At 38.2% G+C, this 26,289-nt stretch overlaps 1 protein-coding gene across 3 annotated transcripts in view; it reads left to right on the forward strand.

The window, feature by feature from the left end:
* Nucleotides 1-26,289, forward strand: part of LOC150106221 (protein tyrosine phosphatase domain-containing protein 1-like) — a 719,641-nt gene that overhangs the window by 393,015 nt on the left and 300,337 nt on the right. For all 3 annotated transcript variants that reach the window (XM_090392247.1, XM_090392246.1, XM_090392248.1), the window contains exon 9: nt 17,680-17,769. In XM_090392247.1, coding sequence (XP_090248373.1) covers nt 17,680-17,769 — 90 coding nt within the window. The remainder of the gene's footprint in view (nt 1-17,679; nt 17,770-26,289) is intronic.

A 26,289-nucleotide genomic window follows, 5' to 3' on the forward strand; every position in this document is an offset into this window, starting at 1 on the left:
GTGTTATCATTAATTGCACCATTAAATTCTTCTAAGGCATTATAAGTTTGTTCAAACTGTGTATACACTGCTTTGACTGCATCTATTTTGGCTTCCCATCGAGCATCACATAATGGTTTAAGCGTAATATTTAAATGCTTTTGTTGGTCGATTGGTAGAGCTTCTGCTACTAATGGCTCAGTTAAGCAAGTTTGAGCATGGTTAGTAGTTGGAAGGGGTCCAATAGTTCAATGCTATTGGCACACTCTCCCTCGATGTCTTTGGACTCCCTGCAGGTGTCAAATAATAATAATAATAATTTCCCACCTTTTTGTAGATGCAGAAAATACACAGTATAAACGTTGCAATATTCCGAAAAATTTTTTACAATATATACTACTGGAAGCAGCATCACAAATTATCAAATTAAAAGAATGTGATAAGCAAGGTACATAAATTGCATGAGGGTTTAAACTAATTATTCTAGATTGTACGCCTTTATATGGAGAGATTGCTGTTCTGAACGAGTCAGTGTGTCCCAGGGAGGATGATAGCAGGGGTGGCCTCTTGTGGGAATGGATACTTGGGAGAAGGGAGACAATGTCAGGTAAGACTGAGCCCAGTGGAGTCTAGAAGGGATAATGCTGGGTATAGAAACAATGGCATTTATATGCTGTATACTAATGCCAGGAGTATCCGGAATAAGGGAGAGGAATTGGTGGCGCAGATAGCATCAGCCTGGCCAAAAATTATTGCGATCACTGAGACGTGGTTGACAGAAGGGGATATAAAAACAGGAATAGAAGTCGCTGGGTATAGCATTTTTCGCCAGGATAGGAGGAGAAAGCGTGGTGGTGGGGTGCTGCTTATGATAAGTAATGACCTATGCCCTCTAAGAGTGGAGAATTTGGAAGGTAGTGAGACAAATGATTTTGAGAGCGTATGGTGTGAGGTAGAGGTAGGCAGGACAGGATATTTAGTGGGGTGTTGCCACAGACCCAGGAGCACAGAGGATGGGGACCAGGAGATGTTTAGACAGCTAAGTTTGGCAAGTGCAAGAAGAATGATTGTTATGGGAGATTTTAACTTCAGTAGTATAAATTGGAGAGAGGAAGATGCATGTAACAATAGGGGAATGGAATTTCTAGAATTCTTGAGGGACAAATGTCTTAGGCAACATGTAACAGAGGGAACAAGAGGTTCAAAAATTTTGGATTTGGTTATAGCATCAGAAGAGTTGATAATAACTGAGTTGACGTCTCTCCCACCAGTTGGAGAGAGTGACCATATGGTTTTGACTTGGAAAATGAATAGACATGCAGGAGTATCAAAGAGACGGGAACTTATGTGGAATTATAAGGCAGGTGATTATAATAGTCTTAGACATCAACTTCGGGAAGTTTCATGGAGGGAGGAATTGGAAGGCAGGGATATCACCAGTGCGTGGGAAATTGTGAAAGAATATTTGTTATCAGCAATGGTAAGTTGTATACCACGAGTGAAGAAGAGGGCGCAATTTGGAGTAAAGTGGATGACAAACAATATTAAACAGGAATTGCATGCGAAAAAGAGGCTATGGAAAAGATATAAGGAGACAGGTGAAGAGATGCATGAGGAATATAAGACACAGGCCAGAAGAGTGACTCGTGTGGTAAGGAAAGCGAAACTGGAATATGAGAGGAGATTGGCCCTAAGATCCAAAGAAAATCCTAGGGAATTTTTTAGCTATGTGGCCAGTAGGAGGAAAAATGACTGTGGAAGAATGATATTGTGGGATAAAAATGGGAATAGAGTGACTGATGCAGAGGACATAGTGTAATTGTTCAATGAACACTTTATTGGAGTATTTCATCCTAGAGGAGTCAGTTTTAATGCTAGAGGGATAGGACTGGTACGAGGTCTGGAGGTACAGGAGGAGAGTGTGTTTCAGATACTGAGTACTCTGGATGTCAGTAAAGCTGTGGGACTGGATGGTATTTCGCCACGAGTTTTGAGAGAATGTGCTAGGAAACTGACAGTACCTTTAACGTGGCTTTTCAATGAAAGTCTGGCTTTGGCAAAGGTGCCCAGGGAATGGAAGGAAGGTAAGATAGTGCCATTGCATAAGGGTGGTAACAGACTGGAAGTGTCTAATTATAGGCCAGTCAGATGACAACTACTGTGTGTCATCAGTAGTTGTTAAGATCTTGGAGAAAGTAGTGAGGGACCGTGTACAGCATTGGGCAGATGAGGGTAATGTTATCTGTGAGAATCAACATGGATTTGTGAAAGGACGCTCTTGTTTTAGCAATATGCTAGCCTTTTATAATAAAGTTACAAGAGCATTAGATGAGGGAAAGGCATATACTGCAATTTTCTTAGACTTGGCGAAGGCATTTGACAGGGTGCCACATGATAAGCTGATATTTAAGTTGCAGCACATGGGTCTGGATGTCAGATTGGTCAACTGGATTCAGGATTGGCTGTCTGATAGGTATCAGAGAGTTGTGTATGGTGGAGCAGTTTCCAGGAGGCAGAGGGTTACAAGTGGGGTCCCACAGGGCTCAGTACTAGGACCTATATTGTTTAACCTTTATATCAATGACATAGCCAGTGGATTGCAGGGGGATATTCAGTTGTTTGCATATGATGCGAAGCTTGGAAGGGTTATTAGTAATAGTGCAGATGTGGTAGCCCTGCAAGAGGATTTAAATAAGCTAGATAGATGGGCAAATGAATGGGGTGTCAGTTGAATGCAGCAAAATGTAAGGTCTTGAGGTTTGGGAAACATCGATGGGATGCTGCATACTCTATGGGAGGAGTTATACTGGAGGAAGTAGGGGAGACAAGAGATCTGGGGTTGATGATTGATAGAAACCTGAAGTTTAGGGGACATATTGCAAAGGTGGTGAAGGTAACACAGAGGATTGCTGCTATTATGAGAAGGACACTGACCTGCAGAGATAAGAGGGTTATCATTCCGTTGTATAAGTCTCTGATCAGACCACACTTGGACTATTGTTCTCAGATTTGGTCCCCAGGATTTGAATGGGATAAATTAACTGTGGAAAGGATACAAAGACGGATGACAAAGATGGTTTCAGGACTGTACAAGGATAGTTATGAGGATCGGCTGAGAGAATGTGGACTGCAGAGTTTGGTGGATAGAAGAAGGAGAGGTGATATGATTGAGACTTTTAAACTGTTGAGAGGTGGTTACAGGGTTGACACTGGGGAGTTCTTTCGCTTGGTTGATCAGCGGGAAGGAGTGATGACAAGAGGCCATCCCTGGAAGTTACGAAAGAAAACTGTGAGCAAGAGGGTAAGGAGTGGTTTCTTTGTGTGGAGGGTGGTTGAGCCGTGGAATGCATTGCCTGATGGAGTGGTGGGAGCGAGAATGGTCAGTGGGTTTAAGGAGTGGTATGATAAACTTTGTGTTTCTCAGGGGGGGACCTCCCCTCGATGAGTCTTGACAGACTTTATGTCTTAGAAAGGACCTCCATCGATGAGTCTTTTGACTCCTTGGAGGCCTGAATAATAATAATAATAATAATAATAATAATAATAATATGTTCCCTTCATATTGCTACTGTTGTCGTATGCTTGCCCTGTACAATTCATAATATCTAAATCAAGCTCACCTATTCTTTTTAAAAAGCGAATTTGCTAGTCCTTCACCAGTCACATCAATTACTTCAATAAATCCTATAAATGAATTATTTATAATTAATTTTTTGTCTACAAAATTTACATATCCAATAATTATTGAAGTTTGTTCCTTGCGAGAAATATCAGGAGTACAATATTTGGATACTTTAATATATGGATGCCTTTATATTGTCTTTAATTTTATTAAGGACTTCATTACCTAATGCAGCAATAATTTCCTCTTGAAATTTATGTGCCAAATGATGCACAATTCCTTTTTTAGTATTTTTAATTCTATTTACATGATCCATTAGCACAGGATCATGTTTACTTAATAATTCTATTAAACTTAAAAAATTTCCATTATTTGGCGTTCCTGTTGTTTCATGGGATCCTCGAAATGACAGATTATTACTTGCTAAAAATAGAATTACATCTACAATTCTTTGGAATAGTAATTTTAGACGTTCTGTTTCTTTATTTATATTAATTTGATTTGTTCTGTCAACAGTTGAACATAAATTAAGCCTTTTTAGTAATTCTTGCCAAGCAATAAAAGAATTAAAGTGACCGACAGAAAGCTCATGATCTCGAATTACAGATGACAGTTTTCTCCATTTATTAAAACCATATATAAATCGTGTCGATTGATCTTTTCCTCTTCTTTTGGAAAATAATACACAACAAAAGCAAAATACTGAGTCTTGAGCTTTTGAGTAAACTAACCAGCTGTGAAGCTGAGTTTCACCATTTGGCATTTTTTTAAATAGTACGATGTAGAAAATGATCTACCTTCAACATTCTTAACGAATGCAACTTGATGATGTTGTTTAGGTCCAGTTTTAACACAAAATAATCTAAATTTATCAGTTATAATATTTGGCCACAAACCTGGATCATTTATATTCACTTGATCACCATCGTTATTATTGTTTTCTTCGTTATTTGCTGTATCCAAAACGTTTGTATAATTAGATGCGTATTTTTCGATGCATCCCACAGTTTCTACATTTTCGTTATAAAGTTGTGTAGCTTGTTTAGAGTTTTCTTCTTCATTTGAAGTTTGAATCGCAACTGCCGAAGTTGTAGCAATTTCATTGTCAGATTTATTTTGTAGCCATGAAAACAAATCTATTGTGACTTTTTGAGATTTTGCTTTTCTTCTTTTTTCATTTCTGCTGATTTCCTTTTTTGACACCCAGAGGGATACTTTCTTGGCATGGACATTATGGGTTAGGCTTTGCCTGTCGAATAAGTAAATAATATTAAATATTTTTATCCCATGAATTAACAAAAAGTTAATTATGTACATACTTTTTACAATATTACAAAATTTTAGAAACACTAAAGGAATGTGTTTATTTTTTTGTTTGTTTACTTCAGTACATCAGTTTCACCCTTATCTATCACTATTAACTAAGTTGAAATTAACGTAGTTGAGATCTAATCACGTGCAGACAACACTTCATAATTCTGAATATTGATAATACATTTCACATAGCTTTAAAAATAACTTGCCATATTTACTGGAATATAACTGGTCCTCGCATATAACTCACACCCCTGATTTTACTTTGCGAAAAAAAGAAATCGAAAAGTTTCGCGTAACCTCGCACAGAAAAAAAAAAGTTTAATCACGTTCACCTCATGGCAGTGACTCTCTTCCCATGGCAAACCACGCACCTTCCATACTAGCCAATACGTCTGCAGACACCAGTAAAAGCAGCTCGTTTTATTTATCACTGAATAAGGTACAAACATTTACAGTCTGTGTAATATATTTCTCAACAGATAGTGCAATTAGAGACAGCTGGGATAAAGGCACTAACTAATGAATCTCATGTCCCTTTCCCCAAAACTATGCTATTTAGCCACAAGCAAAACCATATGTTTCACTGGCAAACACTAAAAACTAGATGTGTGGGAGTCTGTCCCTCCAGCTCAAATGCAGATCAACAATAAAAATCAACAGAAAGTGTTAAAATTCATAAACTTGTTAAAGCTAGGAAATATAATAACAATATTTCTATAAAAAAGTGCCATAACAATAGTGAATATTGTTATGGCACTTTCAGATATTGAATTTGGTTGAAGAGAATTAGCATTTCAATTCAAAAATTGTCAGCTGACTTTTATCTTTGGCTCGAGCAATCTTTTGTTAATACCGCACCAATCATATATGCACATATCTTTACTGGCCTAGTACCATAGCTGTCTGTTCATTAGTCATTCGTGCAGGATTGTTCATTAAGTATCTCAAGTCTTGTAAATTACTGCTAATTTTTGCTTGAAATAATGGGAAAGCAAATGGTGCTATTTGGGTAGGATGCACACAAGGAAACTGCTCTCTAGGCAGGAAATAGCAATTGCAATATATGCGGGGATTTTACGAAAAAAACTGAAAACTTTAGTTTCTGAAAATCAATGTCACGGAAATGTGCTTTTATATCTAATAAGTTAAACATATTAATTGACAATAAATACTTCCAATCCATATTTTAATGACTTACGATTTAATAAAATCCAAATACACTTTAGAAAACGGATACGTTCTTTACGAAACATGAAAAGATATATCAAATGATGGTAAAGGAGTCACGCCATGTCTGGATGCCTGACGAATAATGCAACAACTGAACTGGACAAAACTTGTACATCAGTATATCTCAGAGATATATTGATGGCTTGGAAATAGGATGTTTGTTTCTAATTTTCTTATTACTTATTATTATGAAACAGTTGGTAGAGTTTAATTAATTATTGCATTTTTATTTGGTATAGCTGTACTTAATAAAATTGTATTATATTAAGTTAAAAAAATGTGTCAGTGAAGATGTTTGAAATGTATTTTTTTATTTAATTATTTTTTAAGATGAGCCCTGGGTTATGTGCCAGAAAAAAAAAAAAGTCATTAGCATGCCACATTTGGCAGGCATGTTAAGGATTGTCCACCCCTGCTCTAGACTAACCATATATAAAGAATATAATAAATATTATTTCAACGGTTTCAATAACGAGCCACATGATATAAATGTGTAGCAGATTAGAAAAAAACTAATGATGAATCAGACATTTTAGGGTAAAAATGAAATTGTGTTTGTTAATTTCTAAACACTGCATAAACGCATCAAAAGGGTTAAGCAAAAACTGTAATATAATAGAGAAACACAGAGATATTATTATTACCGGGGCCCCTAAAATCCTGTCGATGAAATCCCTTTAGTTATAAGCAAAAGTAGAAGAAGAAAAATAAATAAATAAAAAATACGTTTCCACAAATGTGTACCAATTGTGCCCACTCGATCGTGGGGCCCGGGTGCATTGTACCCACCGCACTCCCCAGATGGCCGCCCTGCTCTCAGGCAAGGCATGCAAAAACCTGCTTCTCACTCCCCTGCTGACACCCTCTTTATACAGTTTTCAGGGATGATCTCTGGCTCGCCCGTGATTTCCCACTGTTTTTTGTAGAACCATTCCAACATTGATCCTATAACAACCCGTTACTAACTTGAAGGTCTCTATCATATCTCCCCTCTTCCTCTATCCACTTGACTCTGTAAATTACATCTTCTCAACCTTTTCTCATATTCAACATTTCCAGAGGTCAGAAAAAACCTTAGCCAGTCGCCTCTGGACCTTTCCGACATCTCTTCATCTGTTTGAAAAGCAGGTAACCATATCTGTGCACAGTAGTCCATGTGTGACCTAATCAAAGCCTTATACAATGGAACAAGAATCTCCCTACTTCTACAAGTCAGTATCTTCTGCACCATTCCCAAAAGGCTTTGTGTTGTCCTCACAATTTTGGCTATGTGCCTCCTAAATTTCAGATCCTAATCCATTATCACTCCAAGCTCTCTTATTTCCTCCACTTCTGACAATATATCCCCACCAAGCATAAATTCTACATCCAATCTTTATTTCCCAAATTTTACAACCTTTGATTTTGCAACATTGAACTCGTGTCCCCATTCACCCAATTTATTCAAGTCTTCTTGTAAGACCACAACATCTTCTCTGCTCTTCATAGTTCGTCCCAACTTTGCATCATCCGGAAACAACTGAATATCCCCATCCAAATCTTCACCAATATCATTAACATACCAGTTAAATAGTAATGGCCCTAAAACAGATCCCCAAGGCACAGAACTAGTGACTTTACTCTTCTGGGATATTTCTCACCCATACACAACTTGCTGATACCTATCAGATAGCAGTCTCCAATCCAGTGCACTAATCTAATATCCAACTCCATCTGCTCTAGTTTGACTATTAATTTATCATGCGGTAATGTATCAAAAGCCTTTGCAAAATCTAAGTATATTACTGTGTATCCCTCTCCTCTGTCAAGGAAGCAGTCACCTCATTGTAATAAGTAAGTAGATTACTAAAACATGATCTCCCTTTATCAAATCCTTGCATGTCCATCAAAGATAATACCATTGTTGTCAACCCAATTCTGGATTCTAGTTCTCACCAGGTTCTCCAACAACTTAACCACAACAACTGACACACAGATAGGCCTATAATTTGGCACAATCTTGCCCTGCTTGAGTTTTATCACCTCCCTTATGAAGTTGCACAATCTTGCCCTCCTTCCTCTCCTTTGGAACTTGATCCAGTGCAAGATTCATATTAAAAATATATGTGAAGGGAGACGTCAACTCCCTGGCATATTCTTTCAGAATACGTGGTGATATATTATCAAGTCTGCTCAATTCTGCATATACCTCTTGCTCACTTATAATCAGTCTCTCCTCTCCATCATCAACTGCTCTCAATCTCTCCATGAAGTCACATTCACAAAAATGAAAGACCTTTATGAACTGTTCATTAAGTATCTCCACTATATCTTCTGCAACAGTTGTCATAATATCGTTTTCTCCAGTCAATGTCATCTTTCCATAATCATTCTTTTTTTTTCCTTGCTACATATTGAAAGAAACTCCCTAGGGATTCTTTTTGGCTATATTAGCTAACTGCTGCTCATATCTCACTTTTGCTATCCTTACCAACCAAGTCACCTGTCTTGCTTGGTCTTTGTAAACCCCAATTGGTTATTACCACTTCTCTTATGCTGCCTCCATAATGTTCTTTTTCACTGTATCGCATGCTTATTCTCTTTTCATCCATTTTACACCTACCTTATTTAACCTTCTGACCCTTGCAGTTCATTTAGACATTGCTTCAACTGGATAGTTCTTGAATATCCTCCAATCTGCATTGATCTTTTCCAGCTAACTCCTCATTCCATGTTACAATTGCAAGTGTCTCCTGTGCTTTTCATAATCACCACCTATGTTGTACCATGTATACGCTTTTCTCACAGAGGTCGTCACACTGCTGGCAACCACCCAGGTAATCACTTCATGGTCACTCTTACCAATTAGTGGGTGATTAGACCCCTCATTTATAATTACATCCTCTGATGAAAATGATCAAATCCAACACTCAATCCTTGTGTGCCCTCTGTTTCATACTGTTTTTGATAGTTGTTCCACAAAAACTCAAGAAAATCATTTTCTTTCTTCCTGTTGCTATCTCATGTTCCCAGTCTATATTGCAGTAACAAAAATTGCAATATAGACTGGCAATAACACCATAATGATCGCCCTTTTTTTATTTGCTTGGCTAATTTGATTATACATTTCATAGTCACTTCCATCCACATACCAGATCTATAAGAACATCCAACCAAGTATTTCATTCTATTCACCTCTATCTCATACTGCCTCAAAACTACTCGCACTATTTCCCTCTTGCATCTCCACTTTGTATGGATATATCTCTTTCTCTATCATCAATAGCACTCCCCCCCTCCCTTTTTACCCTTACTATCCTCACGAAACATTTCTTTTTTTTTTATGTTGGGCCCATAGATGAGAGGTTGGCTGGTCAACGTATTGTACTTTAGTACTGTATATGGGTAGTGGGATGGGAAAGGAGAAACTTGTTGATTTAAAAGCCCGTATATTGTATTCCTTGGGACATACATCAGGGGGGGAAGACTGTTCCACAGTACAGCAGTAGCGGGGATGATGGAGGAGGAAAAGAAACTTATTCTGTGGGTTTCAATGTGTACCGTGAAAGGATGTTGGGTGGCAGCTGTATGTGTTCCAATTTTTTCATGGAAATATTTATAGATGATACAAATTGCAGAAACTAAACGTCTATGTGAAAGTGGGCAGAGTGAGTTGGTAAGAGATGGATCATTTATCAATCTACTTGCTCTCCTCTGTATTGAGTGAAGCATTTTGAGGGAGCTTTTAGGAGCCCCACTCCTAATGTGAGAACAGTATTTGATAGTTGGGCAGATTTGTGATTTGTATAAGGTTAACAGCTGTTTTGAGGTGAAGTAACATCTTGAATGAAAGAGAAATCCTAGTTTTTTGGAAGCTGAGGATGCAATGGTTGTGATGTGTTTATGCCAGGAGAGGCCTGATGTCATTGTAATTCCGAGAACAGAAATTTCATCTTGTCTGGGAATTGAGTGTTATCAAAAATAATACTGGGATAAATGGTTCTTTTTTGTGGGAAATAAGACAGAACTGGGTTTTACTAACATTGAAATTGACAAGGTAATCTGAGCCCACATTGGAGGATCGCTTGGAGGTCTGAATAAGGGGAAGTTGTGGTTGATGTTCTGTGGGTTGAACTGAGTTGTGTAGGGTCTTTTCTTCTTCTTCTGAAGTATTTTGCAATTGAGCAGGTTCTTCTCTTAGTAGCAAAAACTTTCCTTCCACTCTCTTCTGTTCTGAGCCTTCTGTTTGAAGGTTGTGTACCTATTTCCATTCAGCATGTCATCTAGCATTGTTTTCCTTACTCTTCCTCTGGGTCATTTTCTGTCTATTTTTCCTTCGATGCCATCTCTGATGATTCCATTTCCTCTCAGAATATGTCTGATCCAGTTTCCCTTTTTTCTTTTTATCCTCTTTTACAGACTTCTTTCTTCTTCTACTCTTTTTAGGAAATCTTCATTAGTTAATTTTAGCTGTCCATTTAATTTTTTTCCATCCTTCTCCAAATCCACATCTCAAAGTTTCCAAAATCTTAATTTCTTCTTTTTTCAATGTCCAAGTTTCATCTGCATAGAGGGCAACACTCCACATATAACATTTTATTAGTCTTTTCTTTAGATTTCTGTCCATTTTACTTCTGAATAAATTCCATTTTCTATTAAAGGCATATCTTTCCATCGCTATTCTTGCTTTTATGTCACTTTTACATCTTCCATTACTGCTAATCACACTTCCTAGATATTTAAATATCTTTACTTATTCAATTTTTCCCCATTTATTATGATATCCATATTTGCCTCTTTCCTTACTATTTTCATTACCTTTGTTTTTCTTGTGTTAATTATGTACATTCCATAATCTATACAGGATTCCAGTAATCTGTTCAACAGATGTTGTAGTCCTGTTTCAGTATTTGATAATAATACCTTGTCATCTGCATATCGTATTGCTATAAATCTGTCTACCTCCAATCTTTATTCCTTGTTGTGTAGGGTAAGGTTTATCAAATGAAAGGGAGGAGTGCAATGTTCTGTCATCTGCAAAACTGTGTATTGGGTTGGAGGTCAATTGAAGTAGGTCATTGATATACAGAAGGAAGAGGGTCGTTGGAGGAACTGAACCTTGTGGGACCCCAGCATTAGTCGGATGGTGAAAGGATAGGGAGCTGTCTACCATCACACATAGTGTGCGTCCAGACAGAAAGCTGGCAGTCCATCTGCAGAAGTCCCGAGATAGTCCAAATGATGGAAGTTTGCTTAGTAAGCCTTTGTGCCAGACCCGGTCAAAAGCTTTAGAGATATCAAGTGCAACTGGAAAAATTCACAAACTTTTTCTATGGCATTTGTCCAGAGATGGGTGATATATGAGAGCAGGTCACCTGTTGATCGGCATTGATGGAATCCATACTGGTGGTCGCTTAATAGCTGGGTACCTTCAAGGTAGAATAGGAATTGAGAATTGATGGTTTTCTCCATCTCTTTAGATAAGACTGGTGAGTGAGATAGGCACCACTTAGATGGCAGTGATTTGTAACCCTTTTTTAGGAATGGGTTGATTATAGGCCAATTTCCAGGCTTTGGGATACTTATACCAGTGGAGTAAGAGATTATGTACAGACGGCATAGGATAGGAGTCAGTTCTACTGCACGGACCTTCAGGACAATTGGAGGAATACCATCAGGGCCAGGAGCTTTTTTTGTGTTTAATTTTAACAACAGGTTTATTATCTCTTTCTGGCAAAAGGATACAGGGGGGGGGCATTGCATATTGGGCAGTTGGAATGACTGGGAGACATTTGCTATTGTCAGTTATGCGTGCGTTGGAGGCAAAGTGTGAAGCCAGAAGATTAGATTTTTCTGTGGGTGATGTTATAATTGAGCCATCTGGGAATGATAAGGGTAGGAGTAGTGTAGGGCAAAAGTTGCGACCAATTGCTTTGGCAAGAGACCAAAACACATGGCTGCCACCAGTACAGGCTGCAAGTTTCCTGCTTTTTGCCCGTTCAAATTCTGTTTTGGAATCGACATTGATAATTTTCTTGCATCTGTTTCAGGCTTCAGTATAGTAACTGAAGGAGAATGGAGTTCTTGATTTGAGCCAGTTGTGATATGCCTAATTTTTTATTTGTACAGCCTTGGCACATATTTTGGAGAACTAGAGTTTGGATAGGGGACGGCAGTTCAGAGAAGTGTGGAAAATCTTTGTTTTCATGCCAGTGAAGATTACTTTGGTGATACGTTCGGTGCATATGTTTAGATTGGAAGACTGGAAAGAATAGTCCAATCATGGAAACGAGTCATAGTAGTCTTGGAGGCTGTCCCATTTCACACTGTCATAATGCCAAACTACTCTTGTGTGAGTGTGACTGTATAAGCATTGTTGCATGAGGCAGGAGATGAGTACTAGGTTGTGGTCAGAATTACCAACAGGGGGGAGCTAACTACATTCACTGTATACTTGGAAGGGTCATTGATAAGAAAGAAATCTAGAGTATTTGGGGAGTGATTTGGGTTATCTGGTATTCTGGTTGGCAAATGTTTCAGCATCTCTGCCTGCAGGATCTGTACAATTGGAAGAGGAAAGCCAGTTGGTGTTATGGGCATTAAAATTGCCTAGGAGGATGATTTCACTGTTAAGATAGTGGAACTGGAGAAAATAAACTTTTAAGGAGAAGAAATTAAAGAGCTCAGAGTGGTTGGTAGTATTAGGAAAGCAATAGAGACAGCAGATGAATTTGGCTGAATGGGGGAGGGATATTTTCAACCAAAGAAGGTCAAAGTTGGGCGATTCTAGGTTAGGTGCTCTCTGGCAGGGTATGTCAGAGCAGATATATGCAAAGACCACCCTTGGGTCAAAAGGAGTTAAATAGTGTATAGTTTGGATGGTTGAGATGGATAGTGCTGGGGGAAGGTGAGATTTGAATTTTTGTTAAAAAGAGTACGTGGGGTTTGGTGGACTGCAGATGATAGTGGACACTATTAAGGTTGGAGTTGAGACCATGGATGTTGGTGTAGTGGATATGCAAGGTTCTGTGAAGCATGGCTTTGACCACAAGAGTCTTAAACATTTCCTATGCAGGGACTGCATACTGGTCTCCTTGGTGGCTACTAGTGGCATCACTTGGTTTTTGTGCTAGTTTGGTTTGTTTGTAGTCGATGGTCCAGCTGTTATCTCCATTTTGGCATTTCTCTTCTAGCTCTTTGGAGTTGACATCTTTGTTCCCTTTGTGCAAAGGTTAATTCAGGTTGAGCATGTACACATATTTGGGGGCAACTGTCCTTTAGCTTGCTATTTATTGCCGTTATTAATTTGGATATGTTTGTCGGTGTATCACAGATCACTTTCGCGAGGCGTGGAAAGTTTGTTCCATCCTTTCTTTTGTTTATGGGTCCGAAATGATGGCATTTGACAATATTTTTGAGATCGAAGTTGCATTCACCTCCTAGTTTGCTGATGTCTTCTTTTAATGATTTACCGTTTTCCTCCAGAAAGTTCAGAATAACGGTGTTGAGTCTCCTATTTTTGGCCTCGAGCGACTCGTGTACTGTTGATGCGATTCGATCGCTAAGTTCATTAGCTGACATGGGTGCACTTGCGATTGCCCGCTGGTCGTCGAGTATCTTGAGCTTAGTTTTTCCAACTTTCAGATTTTGGAAGAGAAAGTATAAAGGTGTTGTTTGAGGTTTTCAACTCATTTGCCTAGGTTCAGCAGCTGTTTAACAGAAGAAAGGGTGGTTCAGTAAAAAGCTTGTGTGGCAGTTCATCTATTTTTGTGCAGGAAGTATGCAGCCAGTTGCAGCAGAAATCTCGCAATATACCTTTTTTCTTTTGGTAACTTCGGATTTACAGCTGCAGCACTTTATGTTGTCATTCGGTTTGTTGGATATCGGCTGTGCTACGCTGGCAGGACTCAAAGTAATCTTTGGTTGTTGGCCTTTGTTGCTGTCATCTTTACTTCGCATGGTAGGCATAGCAGGCACTTTCATGTGGCTGTTATTTAATCGTAAAAATAACTGATATGAAAGAGTATGGGTACATGTGAGTTGTGTGGAAGTAATTGGCTCCTTAGTACCATCTGCTAGTTTTCCGTTTACTGGTTATTTTGCACAAATTCCTGTGAACATGTTGTCCTCTTCCAACCATGTCTCACTTATTCCAATAATTTTTGGGTGAACAGACTAAATTAATGCAACCATTTCATTTTCCTTGTTTCTTACACTTCTAGCATTTGTATATAAACACAGCAGCTCATTCCTGGATCTATATCCAATTCCACTGATGTGATTTCTCCATGCTCAACTCGAGCCATTTCCCTTTCTCCTTATTCATCTTAAAACCCTCTTCAAATCCAGCTGTTTTCTCTTGATCCCAGGTCATCCCCTTTCTTTCTTTCTTGTCTACACTTGCATTCACATCCTCTTGGAGCATCCACCTTTCTCACACTGTGTTCCCCTGTTCATCTGAGCCTCCCCATTTCCCTGTCCGTCTTGCACACTCATTCTCTGTACTCATGCTGCTCACAATGCCTTACTCTCTCGCTCTTCCACATTGCTTCCCACTTGATCAGATTCATTCTCTGCATTCACTTCTCTACCTTCCAACAGCAGTCTCTCCAAGTGACTCACACCAAAACCACTCAAATATAGTCCATCATTCTTATACAATTCACTTCATCCTTCAAAATCATTTGACACATGAACAAACTGCACTCCTTTCTCTCTCCACACATTTCCACTAACATATAATTCATAACCCTTTTTCTCCCCCTCATCTCACCACTGTCATACCTAGGCAACATGCTTACCACCTTTCCTGTTGTGCATATGCGCGCATGCGCGCGCACACACACACACACACACACACACACACACACACACACATATATCATATCGATCCTTTGACTCATTCAAACTTTAAGCATTCGAGCACTTTCTGGCAATGCATTCTACTCGTACTACTTTCCATACAAAGTGCTGAATAGGTTTCTCCTCACTTATCTTTGCAGGGATGCCACTTGTTTTTCTCCTCTCACCATCCACTCTTTTTTTTATACCTTCCCCCATAGTAATCTGTAAAATCTTATTATCCTATACATTTTTGGTATATCATCTCTTTTCTACCTATCCACTAAACTGTAATTTATATTCCTTCAACTTTTTCCCTTAATCAACATTCCGGAGTCTAAAGTGGTACCTTTAATTTCTGGAGGGAAATTAGAGGTACCACTTCCTTATCCCTCCTTGTCAGTGTGTGTATTGTGAAGTGATAGGAGTGTGAAAGAGGTTAAGGTTCAGTACAATAGATGTACTGCTGTTTGGGTTAAAACTTGTAGTGAATTTAAGACCCCTCTGAATTTAAGATCGTTGCTGATCATTCACTCCAGATCCTGGATTTCACTCACTCCCACTACCACCAATACTGTACAAAATTCTATACTTTTGCCTTTCAGAGTATAACTCCTTAAAATGTCAATCCTACTTCTTTGTCCAAGCTAAAAATATATTTAAATGTTTCTGAAGGGAATTATCAGCTTTACTCCAAACTGTCTTCAATGTTGCATCAGCAATAAACCACTGAATATCCTATCATTCCATATAATCATTAACAAATAAGTTAAAGACTCAAGAAAAGAAACCTTGCATCACATAACCTGTTATATTTCATTTTGCTTTCCCCAAATCCCCTTGAATACAACTTGTTGGTATTGTTGAGAGAGAATTTTTTATCTCCCAAGTGTGGAATCTTATTTTAGGCACAGTAGTTATACCAGCATAGTAAACAGCCTTATACCTCTACATTCTGAAGTGTAAAATCCCTTAAAACAGCATCCTACATATTCATCCAAGCTAAAAGTCTATTTACAACCTTCCAAAGTAAGTTATTATTATTCATGACACCTTCAAGGAGTCTGAAGACTCATCGCGGGAGGACACCCACTGTACAACTCCATGTCTCCACTACTATACCGAACTTCTACTACCAAGCATCTACACCAATGCCATCTACCACCCACAACCACAGCTAGTATTTTTTATCAGTAAATTGCATGTGTTCTGAAGGGCCGATTTGTCTGTATGTAGGATGAAAAACCCGAGTTTCCAGAAGGGAAAAACCCTGCTAACTCCGTTATGAGATCGGCTAACTTACCTTCAATTGAAAAAGTCCATATAAAGATTCCTCCCATCAGCAGCACTTCTTATAATTCTCTCTCCAACTTTACTTCAACAGCAAATGACTGAAGATCCCCTGTCAGTTCATATGAAATATTATTAGCAAATAAGTTAAAAAGTAGGATTCTAGAATAGAACCCTGCAGCATTACTAGATGCCTTTCTATTCTGGAGCACTGTTCCACCATATACAACTTGCTGGCAATTCAGAAAGTCACTACTCTACTCCAACTGGCCTGGTTGGCTGGATAGTACATTCACTATCTGGCCAACAGGCTATGATTTCAAATCCTGCCATGGGAATGGATGTTTGTGATTGTCTTTAGGTTGTAGGTGAATTGTCACCTGATGTGGGACCACTGTCCTACTTATTAGAGGCCTGAAATGGTTTGACAAAGTTCTATTCCATGTTTGGTCAATGTTTCTTTACAATGTAATAAAATAAATACTAAACATATATATAAAATTAATGAAAATTCTTATCCCATGCATGGTACTAATGTACTATAAATTTACAACTATTTGTAGGTGGGAATTGCATTTAAAAAAAAAAAAAAAAATCTCTTACCTTCTTGTCATGTGACAGTCTATCAAATGTCTTTACAAGATCAAGAATATCACAGTATAAAATCCAACATACTTGTCATCTTACCATAAAATGGCAAGAAGATCTAAAGTAAAGTGTACTTTTCACTGAATATGAATATACAATAAGTATTTATCCACTGCATATAAAGATATGCAGATAGAGATGGGTGATGGAATTTTACAGGATCGATATTGAAGCTGAATATATAATATATACCTAGGAGGAAAGGAGAGGGAAAACATTGGCTCTCCCTGGAAGTTGAGTAAGGTGTGGCAAAGAAAGAAATGAGAAGTAAATTAGATGGAGAATGGTGAGTGGATTGCATTGCTAGTATGTCATTGAGGTTAATGGTCAAAGCAGTAGATATACTGCTATTTGAGTGAAATCTACATTTCTTCATTTCATGGAGGTCTTTTAATTAATAATATTAAATAATATATTAATATGTTGAATTTCCTTATCCATTTTTTAAAATATTGGTCATTATCTGCCAAAATGTCAGTAATAATCTGAATCAAATGGGATTCTCAATCCCATTTGATTCAGAATATCAAAACAAAAGAAAACTACATACCTTTTATTTTGCATGTAACATTAGCTAGACTTGTTATACTGCTTGTTATGTCTTACAAATATTTTTAGAGACATCAAAAAATATTTTCAGTGTGAATTATGATAATACTTTATGGTAAATTTAGGTTGGAGAAGGTTTTCTTATGTACAATGTTTGTTAGTAAATCTTGTATTTAAATGAATGTTGTTGAGAGCTTCCATTAATATGGTTTATTTTTCTTTAGACCATGTGCAATTCAAACAAGAAACCAGATCAGTTCTGTCCAGCAATTTGCTCAATTTGTTATACCACTTTTTACTGTCTATACTAATGTGTAAGTAAACTGCATTTTTATTTCGAGTATACAAAAAAAAAAAAAAAATTTGAACTGATTTAGCAAAGAGAATATATAATTTTAAACTCTGGCATTTATTACCAAAATTCCAAGTATTTACTGAATGATCTACACAATTCATCATCTTCACATTAGAATAGCAGATAATTCTCACCATCCTCCCAACACCCTGTTTCTTTTCTTAACTAATTCTCCTTTCAAATATACTGCAGATGTTAGCTATCCTCCTGTAACTCTAATCATAATCCAGTCTCCATTTCCTTTTTTTACAAAACACTCCTTACTCAGCCATTCTCAGTTTTCATGCCATTTGGGTCAGATGAGTTTGAATTTTTTTTTTTTTTTTTTTTGGCCACAAAATCATCAGATGAATTGTTAATAGTATGGAGGCCTCGAAGTTTCTTGCTTCATGTAGTATTCTATCCTCAGCAATTTGCACTCTAGAATTTTTCTGTATTGTAGGTAAAAGTGGTATATGTGCATCCAGCATCTGTTGATTGATAGCATAGGTAAAGTATGCTCAGCCTAACCCCAAAAAATAAAATAAAAGTCAACCATCATACTACCATATAATTGCCTTCACCTAAATTTTCTTGAAAACAAATGAAAAACTTCATCAAATTAAAAGCTGCTTTTTGCTCTCAGGATGATTTACCAATTAATTAGTGAGAAAAGATATGAGAGTTCCTGGAAGGAGCAAAAAAAGAAGAGTGAGAGAATATAGATTGTACGTCTGCTGCAGTATAACTGAATTGAGGAGGAACACAGTTGTGAATGAGTTGAAAAGAAATTGTGCAGGAGGAATGGCGTGCATTTTATAATGTATGATGTGAATTTAATGGATGAAAAGACTTGTGTATACCTGACGAATTGCATTTGAATGGTTTTGGAGTTTGATGTTCAAAGAAGGTGTTGTATAGGAGAGAGAAGTTGCATGCAAATGCAGGGAAACTAGAGGTGTTGTGGCAGGGGGATGTAGTCAAGCATGTGTTTAGCTACCCCTGGGACAAATGAATAAGATTGCAAAAATGATACGAATGACTGGGTAGAGTTTCAGAGGTTTTGAATCTGAATGGGTTTGATAATGACATTACATGTGGATAACTGTGCAGGATGTTGAAGTGCATATGCATGAATGCTGGAAGAAACAGAAATAAAGGGAAGGATATTTCGGCATGCTCAGCTTGGGTAAAAATTATTGGTATCAGTGAGACCTGGCTAACGAAAGATGATATAGTTAGAATTATTATTATTATTATTACACAGAGGGCGCTGTGTAGGAATACAAACAGTTACATGGTGGTATCGCTGCTCCTGTTTTTATAGTTTAAAAGTGGTTCTAACTCCTGTTTTTAATTTAAAAGTGTCAAAGTAATTCTACTTGTCACGCTGAAGACAGTGATATATAATTCACTGAAATTGGTTAAATAGAATCCAAATTTTGAGTGGTGAAAATTGAACACAGTTCACTAGTCACCAATGAGCAAAGGACATCACCGTCTTTACAGTTACGCTACAGTTGCTCAAGGGAAGAAAGGTGAGTCATAAAGTGCAACAAGTGCTGGGAGGATTTATCATTCTACAGAAATCATATAACCTGTAGGAAATGCCTTAGGAATCTTCACTTTACATGTTCTGGAATTTCAGAAACAACCTGGCAATGCAAATCCAGTGCAAAATGAGAGGAATGCAAGTGCCAATACTACAGAGAGAACAAAGAAACGCTGCCACCCACAGTGCAGCCCATTACACCGGAGGCAGAATCAGATGATGTACTGATCAGACAAAAAAAAATACAGGCGAGTCTTATAATTTGAATTCCGTAAATTTATTACTAGAAAAAGGTTTATAGAATATAAAAGCTAGCTTAGTAGATCTTTTCCAAGAACTCTTTGATAAACAGAACAAACAAATAACAAAAACAATTTGCAAATATGAGGATTTTGTTAAATATTATTGTAATTAAATATTATAATTAAATATGGCTCACTAGCGCCGAGAGGGCGCTAGTGAACCAAGCGCTGTGGACGTATCTAAGAAGAGCTCCTGATTGAGATAAGTTATTCTAGGAATAATTAAGTATATATGCATAATTGTTTGAGTAGGAGCGGCGGTAAACGTTGTGTGCTATCGGTATTATTAGTGTGGGGGATTTTTCTTGCCTAAACTTAATTACGAAATCTTTATTATTAGACCTAGTAACCTGCAGGGAAAAAAAAAATGGCAGCACCATTGTCATTCAATGACTATAATTTAGATTTCAGTCGTTTCGTTAAGTGTGAGGTCTGTTATATGTATTCTTTCGATTACATAAATGATATGTGGATGTTTAGAGCAGATGGAAGAAGGGTGTGTACGAAGTGTGACCTGAATGAGGAACTGATGAATGCAAATATGAAATTGATAACAGAAAGTGTTAGTACAGAGAATGTTGCGGGGAAAAGGAGTGCACATTTGAAAGAGAAGGATGGTGGGAAAGAGAGGCTAAAAAAATCAATAAACGAGAGAGAGCGATTTGAAAACTGTTATGGATGTTAAAAGGGACGAAAGTGAGGCAAGAGTGGTGGAAGGATACAAAATTGAGAGAACGAATGAAACTAGAAATGGCATGATGCAGAAATCGAAAGCGAAAAAAATCGAAAGAAAGAATGATGGCGAAAGTTGGACGCATGTCGGACTGCAAGTATGGAAACAAAGATAGATGAATGAGAGTGAAAGTGAGAAGAATGACAGTGAAAGCTGGACATATGTTGGACCGAAAGAAGGAAAACAAAGAAGGATGAGTGAAAGTGAGAAGAGGGGGTCGAGAGTTAGAAAGTTAGAAAGACTGAATAATAGAGAGAATGTTTCACAAGATTCAGAAGTTGAATTGGATTGGATGAGGCAAGAAAGGAAATGGATGTGGAATGAAATTAAGAGAATTCAGGTCAAAACTTTTAAAATAAATCATGATGGCATGAAAGAGTTAACGAAAGATGAGTGAGTGGCATTGTATGGCGACTCCATTATTAATGGTGTGCTAGAAGATAGAATCCACAAGGTATGTTTTCCAGGTGGTAAAATGAGTAGAGTGATTGAGGCATTGGATATGAGGTGGGAGCGAGCAAAAGAGTTAATATTATTAATTGATATGAATGATTTGAGAGAGGACAAAGAGTGTGCCATAATGGATATCAGGAGGCTGCTTAGAAGGATAAAAGAGAATAGCGTAACAGGAAGGGAAGTTAGCATGTTGCCTAGGTATGACTGGTGAAATGAGGTGGAGAGCAAGGATTATGAATGATATGCTGGCTGAAATGTGTGAGGAGACGGGAGTACAGTTTGTTAATGTGTGGAATGAGTTTGTAGGACGAAGTGAGCATGGGAGTAATGGACTGCATTTGAGTGGTTATGGTGTGAGTCGCTGATGAGAGACTGCTGATGGAAGGTAGAGAAGTGAATAGAGAGAGAATGAATCAGATCGAGAGGGGAGTGATGTGGAAGAGCAGGAGAGTAAGACAGGAGAGATTGAAGAGGTGGATATGAATGGGGAAATGAGTGGTATGAGTATAGAAAATGAGAGAATGGGTGTGCAAGAGGAGCAGGGAAACAGGGAGGCTCAGGGTGGACAGGGGTACACAGCGTGAGAAAGGTGGATGCTCCAAGAGGAAGTGAGAGCATGTGTAGGCAGGAAAGGAATGGGATGACCAGGGATCAAGAGGAAACAGTTGGAAAAGATAATAAGTTATCGCCTTACAACACAAATAAGAAATGCAAAAAGAATCTACTACAAAGACAAATAAATTCTGCACAAAACAACATTAAACAAACCTGGCATCTGATCAACAAGATGCTAGATTATGTTCCCAGTACCACCACCTCTGAAATCATAAAATACAGCTTCATGAAAGTCACAAAATGTATCCAACAACTAGCAAATGACTTTAACTAATACATTGCAGACTCCATCCAAGAACTGCACAGAAATATCCCTCCAATTACAAAACATGATCTCCCACTTGGACCACAATCAAAACACACATTATGGTTCCCAACCATAAAAGATGCAGAACTTCTGTCTATAATACATCAAACCAAACACAGGCCCAGGAATGATGGTATAGGACCTAAAGATATCAAGGAACCTTCAACTAGCCTAGGCCCTATCCTACTGAAATTAATAAATAAAATATTTAAAACTGAACAAATACCAAGTATGTTAAAGACTGCCATAATCACACCCATATACAAATGAAAAAAAAATTTAATTAGTAATTACAGACCCATAGCAACACTACCAAATATCAGTCAAATTATTATTATTATTATTATTATTATTTCCCAAGACCTCATGGAGTCAAAGACTCATCTGGGAGGTCCTTTTATCACACACACATCTCATCATGCTGTGTCTTAAACACACTCAACTCCTTGCAAACAGCACACTCTCAGGCAAGGCATTCCAATCATTCACAACTCTGCACGAAAAAAAAATGCTTCTCACTCCCCTACTCACACCCTCTTTATACAGTTTCCAGCGATGACCTCTGGTTCTCCCCTGATCTCCCACTATTCTCTGTAGAACTTATCCACCATTGGTCTTATAACAATCCCTTACCAACTTGTAGGTCTCTATCATATCTCCCCTCTTCCTTCTCTCCACCAGACTCTGCAAATTACATCTTCTCAATCTTTCCTCATACTGAACATTCCAGAGTTCAGAAACTACCTTAGTCAGTCGCCTTTGGACCCTTTCCAACATCTCTTCATCCTTCTGAAAACCCGGTGACCAAATCTGGGCACAATAGTCCATGTGTGGCCTAATCAAAGCCTTATACAATGGAACAAGAATCTCCCTACTTCTACACGTCGGTGTCCTCTGCATCATTCCCAGAAATGTTTGTGTTGTTTTCACAATTTTGGCGATGTGTCCCCTAAATTTTAGGGGACAACATCGCCATCCTTATCCACTATCACCCCCAGATCTCTTATTTCCTCTACCTCCAAAAATATATTCTCACCAAGCATAAATTCTGCATCCCATCTTTGTTTTCCAAATTTTACAACCTTACATTTTGCAATATTGAACTCACATCCCCATTTGCTTGCACAATCACTCAATTTATTCAAGTCTTCGTGCAAGGCCACAACATCTTCATTACTCTTTATGGTTTGTCCCAACTTTGCATCATCCGGAAACAACTGAATATCTCCAACCAAATCTTCGGCAATATTATTAATATACAATTTAAATAGTAATGGCCCTAAAACAGACTCCTGAGGCACTCTACTAGTGACTTTCCTTTTCCTGGATATCGCACCTCCATACACAACTTGTTGATACCTATCAGATAGCCAGTCTCCAATCCAATGCACTAATCTAATATCCAACCCCATCTGCTCTAGTTTGACTGTCAACTCAACATGTCAATACTCTATCAAAAGCCTTTGCGAAATCCAAGTATATTGCTATGTATCCTTCTCCTCTGTCCAAGGAAGCAGTCACTTTATTGTAATAGGTAAGTAGATTACTAAAACATGACCTCCCTTTAGCAAATCCATGCTGTCCATCAAAGATAATACCATTGTTATCAACCCAACTCTGGATCCTAGTTCTCACAAGCTTCTCCAACAACTTAACCACAACACCTGACACAGAGTTAGGCCTATAGTTTGATGCTTTAGTTCGATCGCCTCCTTTATGAAGTGGCACAATCTTGCCTTCCTTCCACTCCTTAGGAACTTGACCGAGTGCGAGACTCATATTAAAAATATGTCAAGGCAGGTGTCAACTCCCTAGCACATTCTTTCAGAATAAGTGGTGATATATAATCAAGTCCCACAGCCTTATTAACATCTAGTTTACTCAACTCCTCATACACCTCTTGCTCGCCTACAGTCAGTCTCTCCTCCCCATTATCAACTGCTCTCAATCCCTCCATGAAGTCACATTCACAAGATTGAAACATCTTTATGAACTGTTCATTAAGTATCTCCACCACACATTCTGCATCAGCTGTCTTTATACCATTTTGTCCAATCAATGTCAACCTTCCATAATTATTCTTTCTTTTGCTGGCTACATATCGAAAGAACTCCTTAGTATTATTTTTGGCTTCATTAGCCAACTGCTGTTCATACCTCTCTTTAGCTACCCTCACCAACCAAGTCACCCTCCTTGCCTGGTCTTTGTAGACCTCATGAAATTGGTTACTTCAACTTTTCTTATGCTGCCTCCACAATGCCCTTTTCTGTGTATTGCATGCTTAATCTCTTTATTCATCCATCTCACACCCACCTTATTTAACCCTCTTACCCTTGGAATACATTTAGACATTGCATCTACTGAACAGTTTTTGAAAATCCCCCCAAGCTGCATTGATCTCTTTTCCAGCTAACTCTTCATTCCATGTTACACCCCTCAAGCTGTCTCCTGAGCTCTTCATAATCATCCCCCTGCCTTGTAGTTCAACATATACCATTTTCTCACAGAGGTCCTCACACTGCTGTCAACCACCCAGGCTATCACCTCATGGTCACTCTCAACAATTGGTGGATGATTTGACACCTCATTTATAATTACATCCTCTGATGAGATAACCAAATCCAAGACCATCAATTCTCGTGCCCTCTGTTACATACTGTCTGAGGTTGTTATCCCACAAATACTCCAGAAACTCATTTTCTTTACTTCCAGTTGCTATCTCATCATTCCAGTCTATATTGCCATAAATAAAATCACCCATAATGATCACCCTTTTCTTATTTACTTGGCTAATTTGATTGTACATTTCATTATCACCACCATCCACATTACCAGGTCTATAACAACATCCAACCAAGTATTTGATTCCATTCACCTCTATCTCACACCATACTGCGTCAAAACCACTGGTACTATTTCCCTCTTGCATCTCTACTTTATATGGACATAACTCTTTCTCTATCATCTATAGCACTTCCCCCTCCCTTTTTACCCCTTCTGTCCTCATGAAACACATCATACCCTTCCATCTCTATTCCTGTCAGGATGTCAGCCTCTTCCAACCATGTCTCACTTATTCCGACAATTTTTGGGTGAACAGATGCAATTAGTGCAACCATTTCATGTGCCTTGTTTCTTATACTTCTAGCATTTGTATACAAACACAACAGCTCATTTCTGGATCTACTGCTAGTTCCACCAATACCACTCACTCGATGTGATCTCTCCATGCTCGACTGGGGCCATTTCCCTTTCTGCTTCTTCATTTTAGAACTCTTTTCAATTCCAACTGTTTCCTCTTGATCCCTGGTTATCCCATTCCTTTCCTGCCTACACATGCTCGTACCTTCTCTTGGAGCATCCACCTTTCTCACACTGTGTACTCCTGTCCACCCTGAGTCTCCCCTTTTCTCTGCTCCTCTTGCACACCCATTCTCTCATTTTCTATACTCATACCACTCACTTCCCCATTCATATCCACTTCTTCAATCTCTCCTGTCTTATTCTCTTACTCTTCCACATCACTTCCCACTCGATCTGATTCATTCTCTCTATTCACTTCTCTACCTTCCATCAGCAGTCTCTCATCAGCAACTCACACCATAACCACTCAAATGAAGTCCATCACTCCCATACAGCTCACTTCATCCCTCAAACTCATTCCACACATTAACAAACTGTACTCCCGTCTCCTCACACATGTCAGCAAGCATATCATTCATAATCCTTGCTCTCCACCTCATTTCACCACAGTCATACCTAGACAACATGCTGACTACCCTTCCTGTCACACTATTGTCTTTAATCCTTCTAAACAGCCTCCTGATATCCATTACGACACACTCTTTGTTCTCTCTCAAATCATTCGCACCTATAAATACTATTAACTCTTTTGCTCGCTCCTGCCTCATATCCAATTTATCAATCACTCTAGTCTTTTTACTCGTGGAAAACATACCTTGTTTATCCTCTCATCCAACGCACCTTTAATAATGGAGTCGCCATACAATGCCACTCGCCCATCTTTTGTTAACTCTTTAATGCCATCGTTATTTATTTTAATAGTTTTTACCTGAATTTTCTTAATTTCATTCTGCATCAATTTCATTTCTTGCCTCATCCAATCTATTTCAACTTTCGAATCTCGCAACACATTCTCTATATCATTAAATCTTTCTAACTTTGTAACTCTCACCCCCCTCTTCTCACTTTCACTCTCATTCATCCTTCTTTGTTTCCGTACCTTTGGTCCAACATGCGTCCAATGTTCACTATCATTCTTCCCATTTTCACACTCATTCATCTTTCTTTGTTTCTGTACTTTCAGTACAACATTCGTCGAACTTTTGCTATCATTCATTCTTTTTTCACTATCATCTATTCTTTCGATTTTTTTTACTTTCGATTTCTGCGTGATGCCATTTCCTGTTTCATTTGTTCTCTCAATTTCGTTTCTTTGATTTCCTTCCACCACTCTCACCTCACTTTCGTCCCTTTTAAAATCCATTACAGTTTTCAAATCGCTCTTTTTCTTT

The sequence above is a fragment of the Typopeltis vanoorti genome, chromosome 5 (assembly GCF_054136105.1).
Source record: "Typopeltis vanoorti isolate ZY-2024b chromosome 5, IOZ_Tvanoo_1.0, whole genome shotgun sequence".
Taxonomy (NCBI): domain Eukaryota; kingdom Metazoa; phylum Arthropoda; class Arachnida; order Uropygi; family Thelyphonidae; genus Typopeltis; species Typopeltis vanoorti.